The sequence below is a fragment of the Ursus arctos genome, unplaced genomic scaffold (assembly GCF_023065955.2).
Source record: "Ursus arctos isolate Adak ecotype North America unplaced genomic scaffold, UrsArc2.0 scaffold_24, whole genome shotgun sequence".
Lineage (NCBI taxonomy): Eukaryota > Metazoa > Chordata > Mammalia > Carnivora > Ursidae > Ursus > Ursus arctos.
In genome coordinates, this window is record NW_026622919.1 from 864,946 (window position 1) to 871,049 (window position 6,104).

Below are 6,104 nucleotides of genomic sequence, written 5' to 3' on the forward strand. Positions count from 1 at the left end.
GGGAAAAACATAAAAAACTGAAAGAAGCTGCTTCCTGTCCTAAAGCACTAAAAAGGCAGACGGCATCCAGAGATGCTGATGGGGGGGTCCTCCCTCACCGCGGAGAGCCCCAGACTGGAGGCCTAGACCTACAGGGAAGTCCTGCGTCTGGGTCTTTGTTTTCATTCCTTCTTGTTGCTTGTATTTTCACTGGTTTCTCTGAGATTGAATCCCGGGGCGTTTCAACGCCCTCCCTCCAGGCTCCGCCCCGGCCTTCGGCGGCCCCACCCCTGCCTCCAGGCCCCGCCCCGGCCTTCGGCGGCCCCGCCCCCTGCCTCCAGGGCCCTCCCCTCCTTCCTGACCCCGCCCCCGCAACGCCGGGCTCACTGAATTGTAGGACGTGTTTCTTCTCTCTCTCTCTCTCTCTCTTTTCTTTAGTTTACCTCCGCATGAGCGTATATTGCACGTATACGGACTCCGACATATGCAGATTGAATCATACTGCTGCTTCTCAATCCTGATGAGTGGGGATGAGGGACAAAGGGAGAGCGAGAGAGGGACAGAATTTATTTTTACAATGACAGGTAGAAAAGAACAGGTGGCTAGCAGATTTCTGGGCATAAATCAGGTTCAGCAGAAAGTGACCCAGCGGACCCAGGGCATCTGGATCCTGAACCCAGCCCACCCAGGGACTCCCCTGGCTTTCTCCTGGTCCTGTCCCCCCACCTCGGGCCTGTGCAGACACAGCAGGAGTGGGGGACCAGGACAACTGGTCACCCATTGGGCACTCAGGACAGCGCGGAGGGGTGGGAGAGGGTGAAGACTACCCCTCCCAGCCTGGCCCTCAGCACCTCCCCTCACCCATGGCACCACCTCCAGGAAGCCCTCCTGGAGTGCCTGGACCACCAGTCACTGCCTCCTGCCCTTGCATCATTGCTTGGGGTTTGGGGCGGTGCCTCAAGCTGATGGCACGCAGTTGAGTGCTTCAGACAGGAAGAGTCTCAGCCAGCCGTGAGAGAGGGCCCTGCCTTTCCCTTGTCTCTGGGTCTGTGGTGGGCAGGGTGGTAGTGAGCATGGCCCCAGAGCTCCCACTGCTCTCTGTGCTCCTCACACTCACCTGTACCCTGCTCAGGGCTCCCGCCACCCAAGGTAAGCCCTCCCCATGCCTCACCACATCCCCCACTGTGCTCCCCTAAAGTGGGCTCTGTGCCCCAACCTGGGGATGTTCCTTCCCGGGAAGGGGGTGGTCTGGGATGCTGAGCGTGACGTCCCCGCAAAGCACCCCTGTGAGTGACGTCTGGGTGCAGAATCACCACGGCTCTGGTCTTTTTCTTTACTTAAATGTCTGGGGATTCTCTTTTCCGTAATTAGCAAGGTTGCCTTGGTTATGAGAGAATGTTGGCCGTTAGTTTGCTTTTTAAAACAGATACATGTGCAAAGTTCTGCAATAAGATGGAAATATCAGTGGGGCGGGGGGGGGGGGGGGAGGCGGGGAGACACTCAGCAGGAAAAAAAGAAAAGAAAAGAAAAAAGAAGCTCCAGAATTTAGCTTGCTGAGAAGCTGATGTTGGATTACATTGAAGAGGGTTCATGTTTGCACCAGGAAGCCAGTCCTGCTGGGCCTCAGCTGGGCAGACAGGGACATTTCTGAGTGTCCCTCAGACAAGCAAAGATGTGCCCACACCACAGAACCACCAGCTCTAGGTGCCTGGAAATGATGGGGACAGTGAGGCAGCCAGCAATGGAAGGAGAGGAGACAGCACAGCCCCTCCGGCTGTCTTGGGTGCAGTCTGTTAAGAGAGGGAGAAGGGGCAGGGGCGGGGAGAAGTGATAAGAGCTGCCCAGTGAAAAACCAGCTGCTTTGGAAGGAAGAAGCTGCAGCCTGAACTTCCCCTGGGACCCAGCGTGGGGAGTGGTCACAGACAGCGGGCCCCCGGTGTGGCCCCATCAGCGTTCCTGTACGGCCACTGGGGTGGCCGCTGGGGCTGCTCCAGGGCAAGATGCCTCACTGTGGTGACACGGCCACAGTGGGCTGTCCCAGGGCCCCTCTGTCCCGCCACCGTCCCCTGCAGAGAGGAGGGCTCCTCCCCTCTGGCCAGGCCCAAGGTGACAGCAGGGGGTCCTTCCTGCAGAGCTGTGGCAGTCCCCCCCCTACACTGTTGCCCCAGAGGGGGGCTCCATCAACATCACCTGCTCCACCAGCCGGCCGCTGTCCGGGGTCTACCTGAAGCAAAGGTGGCCGAAGCCCACGAGTGTGATTTACTATGAAGACAAGAAGCAGCCCACCGTAGATGAGCACTTCCGAGGTCGTATCAGCTTCTCCGGGCTGCAGCACAACCTGACCGTCACCCTGAGCCACCTGCGGCTGTCTGACACTGGCGTTTACGCCTGCCAGGCGGTCATGGACGACGTGGTCTGGGGCCCTGGCACCTTGGTGGTGGTGACAGGTAGGAACGTGCCTACCCTGGGACCCACTGCACCCACCTGCTGGGCAGGCCAGGCTCCACCTGCCCTTGTCTGCCCAGAAGTGTCCTCTACACCTGCTTGAGTTGTTCCTTCCAGCCTGAGCCCACTGCCTCCAGGAAGCACCCTGGATTGCCCACCCCCCACTCCAGAGCCCGTCCGTGGACCCCGAAGGCTCTCCTGGAACCCATCACCTGCCACGTGCCTCTCTACTCCTCTTCACAGACAAGGTGTCCCAAGAGGTAGACTCGTGCCAAAAGGCTCAGCTGGCCTCTGCCCTCCCTGTGGTCCTGGCTGTGAGCTGCTTCTTCCTCGGGCTGGGGATAGGGGCGGTATGTGTGCTGAGGAAGACACAGGTCAGTGTGAACCCCCAAATTTCACCTGTGTCCCTATAAGCCAGCTCCTCTAAGAAAGCAGGGAGGGAAGGAGAGGGTTAAGCTCCAGAGAAACCGCAGGACCCACCCATCCCCTCATCAGGGTCCCTGGGAGTTCTGAGGGCTCAGAGGCAGAGTCCAAGGTGGGAGGGAAACCCAAGAACCGGAGCCATGAGCAGGGACGGGCATGGGCCCAGGTGGATGCCAGACATTGAGGGGCAGGAGGAGGGTCCAGGGAGGCGTTCAGAGAGCACGGAGAGGCATGTGTGTGAGCATGTGAGCATGTGTGTGCTTGTGCAAGTATGTGCACATGTGCGTGTGAGTCTGTAGGTGTGAGAATGGTGTAAGCAGGTGTGAACATGCAGTGGGGGGTTGACAGAGACAGGTGCCAGGAAGTGGTCAGCTCTGTCCTGGTCACTCAGCTCTTTGGAGCCGACTTGCCTTTGCCGAACTCCACGTCCCCTTGAGAGAGCCCACCCACCCCCAGGTCCCTGCGCGAGGTCCCTTTCATCCTCCACCTCCCTGCCACTGCCCCCTAGACTCTGTTCCCATGCCCCATCCTACCCCCCACCCCCACCCCCGGCCTGGGGCAGCTCAGGAAACCTCAGGGCTGCCCAAGGCCCCTTGTGAACTGACTTCACGCAGGCCCCAAAGCCCAGCAGCGTTTCAAAGTGGAATCAAAAAGCTTCCTAAGGGGTATGCTTTGAAGAAAGAGGGTGCCCCAGCATGAGCTGGACCCTGTGCAATGAGGATAGGCTTTATCTTTCAGGTCAAGAAACTGTGCTGCACGAAGGATAAGAACTCAGCATGTGTGGTGTACGAGGACATGTCTTACAGAAGCCAAAACAGGATGTCTACCCCCAACGAGTACCAGTGAGCCTGGCAGCCCCCCCCACCCCCGCCCTGCCAGGTCTCCCTCTGCCCCGGCCAGCTCAAAGAGGACTGCCTGACCCAGAGAGGTCACACAGGCAGCTCCCTGCAGCCATCAGGCTCCTGGCATCCCAGCGCCTCCTCCAGGAAGCCTTCCTTGCCTACCTCCTGCCTTCCAGAAGCCCTGCATGGCGGTTCTGGCACCCTGGGCCCACCAAGGAGAAAGCCTCTGTGTACTGCTGCTTGCTGCCCTTCCCCTCACATGGCAGGAGGGGCTTCTGTATGGATGGACTTGGACTCAGGGCCTGGTGGAGGCAAGAGGGAGGGGAAGCCCAGTCCCCAACCCAGGCTTGCCAGAAATAAAGTGCTTCTCTTCTCCCCTTTCCGACTCCAGCATCTATTTCTAGACCAGCTCGGAGCCGAGGGGGAGGGCTTGACTGAACCCTCCCCAAACATCTTCTAGGACTTTTGCAGCCGGTGTGATTATGTGTGAGACCATTGAGGAAGGAGAGGAGCAAGGGGGCGCTTCCACACTCCGGGCCCCGGGGAGCCCCTGGAGCTGTGATGGGCTGCAGAAGGGGCACATCGACTGGAACCCTCCCCCACCTCTCAGCCACCCCTCAGCCCGTCACCTGCCCTCCCCTGCCTCCACCTCAGAATAAGGGGGGATAGAGGAAGGGGGGCTGGCTGCAGTGGCCTCTCAGTTAAGAGCCCCTCCCGAAATGTGCTCATGCTGGATGGGGGGGCAGTGGGAACTTGGGGAGCCATGCTCGCTGTCCGGGGTGGGGGGAAACAAGGCACCCCCGTGTGGGTGTGAGCTGTGGTGTGTCCTCCTAGACTCTGGGCTGAGAAACTGCAGACCATGCTGTCCACCCCCGCCCGTCCTGTGCCCTCGAATGTCCCATCAAAACTGCAAAGACAAAACTAACACAGTCCACTGCGTGGAAACCCCCAATCCCGGCTCTTAAACACTACAGACAGGGGGGCACCTGGGTGACCCAGCAGCCTCGGACTCGGTTTCCTCAGGGGTCGTATCTCAGGTCTTGAGATTGGGCCCTTTGTCAGGCTCCCCCTCCCCCCCACACTCTCTCTCACATTAATACATCAGTAGGGGCCCCTGGGTGGCTCAGGTGGTTGAGGGACCGACTGTCGATTTGGGCTCAGGTCATGGTCTCTGGAGCATGGGGCGTGGGATTGAGCCCCACCTCAGGCTCCCCACTCAGCAGGGAGTCTGCGTTTCTCCTTCTCCGGCTCACCTGCCCCTCCCCCTCCACAGGCTCAGGTGCGCTCTCTCTCAGATAAATAAAATAGATCCTTAAAAATAAATAAATAAAATCTTCAAGAAAAACACTACAAACAAAAATACATGATAAGCATCCACAAACTGGGGGGGGGGAATAAATTACAGAACAAGGGTTAATATGCTTCGTTTATAAAGATGAATCAATAGAAAAAAAACAAAAACTTGGATAAAAATGTACAAATAGCAAAAAATGAGTGATAAGCAGGAAAAACAGGAAACCATTCAAATTGCTAGCTATCAATGAGATATCAGTTGAAATGAGATAACCCTTCACCCACTCTCTGGGTTTGCAAAGATCAAAGATCAAAAGTAGCATGTTCCTTTTACTTGGAAATCCCACGTCTAGAATTGCGTCTTCGGGAAATGATCTTTGGGCAAGAGACACAATCACAGTCATATCCACTCCTTGCTTTTGATACGACGCAGAGATGGTCTGCATGTCCAAGAAAGAGAAGTGCCGTATGCAGCACGGTGGGTGCAGCCATACAGCGAGCGTTAAAGCGGCGTCGGGTGTGGAAAGCACGCGTGACCCCGTGTTGAAAAAGCACAGACGGGCATGTGCGGTTGTTTATGCTCATGTCCAGAACGGAAGAACAGACAGGGGTTTGACACTGGTTCTCTCTGGGTAGTGGGATGTGTGTTCTCCAAGGCGTGGAGTCACCAGGACACCTCGGGCTTGGGGTAGGCGACTTGAAACATGATCTCAGTGGTGTTTGTGGAGGGCACCAGGGACCTGCCTTTGGGACCCAAGTGGCAGTCAGGAAGACCAACAGAGACACCACGTCCTGGTGTCCCCGCATCCCAGGGATCGCCCAGAGGAATTGCAGGCGGCCCTGCAGCCCCAGATATACAGCAGGTGTCTATCAGTTGCCTGCTGGCTTCTGGTCCCCACTCTTGACCACTCATCAGCATGGCCTTGGACAAGTGCCGCCTCTCTGGGCCTCAACTTCCCCTCCATAAATGAGGGGTGTGGGGTCCACACTCTCTTCAGGAGTAGGGCTCTGTGGTTTCCAGGCCAGGCCGGACTGGCTTCCACTGCCCCTGACCGTCAGCTCCCAGGTGCCTCCGCCCTTTCCCCACTCCCCACCCTTCTGAAGCAACTTCCTGTAGATGAA

The 6,104-nt window shown here is 57.7% G+C and overlaps 1 protein-coding gene across 1 annotated transcript; it reads left to right on the forward strand.

The window, feature by feature from the left end:
• Window positions 1-375: 375 nt before the first annotated feature.
• Window positions 376-4,083, forward strand: CD7 (CD7 molecule). The gene is made up of 4 exons (XM_026483826.4): window positions 376-1,128; window positions 2,112-2,426; window positions 2,668-2,798; window positions 3,586-4,083. Exons 1-4 carry the CDS (start codon window positions 1,053-1,055, stop codon window positions 3,691-3,693), a joined length of 630 nt encoding a protein of 209 aa, XP_026339611.1. The 5' UTR covers window positions 376-1,052; the 3' UTR covers window positions 3,694-4,083.
• Window positions 4,084-6,104: the final 2,021 nt, after the last annotated feature.

Coding starts and splice junctions, on each gene's coding strand:
- CD7 (XM_026483826.4), top strand. CDS start 1,053: ATGGCCCCAGAGCTCCCACTGCTCTCTGTGCTCCTCACACTCACCTGT. Junction 2,427..2,667: donor CACCTTGGTGGTGGTGACAG/GTAGGAACGTGC, acceptor TCCTCTTCACAG/ACAAGGTGTCCCAAGAGGTA. Junction 2,799..3,585: donor GTGTGCTGAGGAAGACACAG/GTCAGTGTGAAC, acceptor TTTATCTTTCAG/GTCAAGAAACTGTGCTGCAC.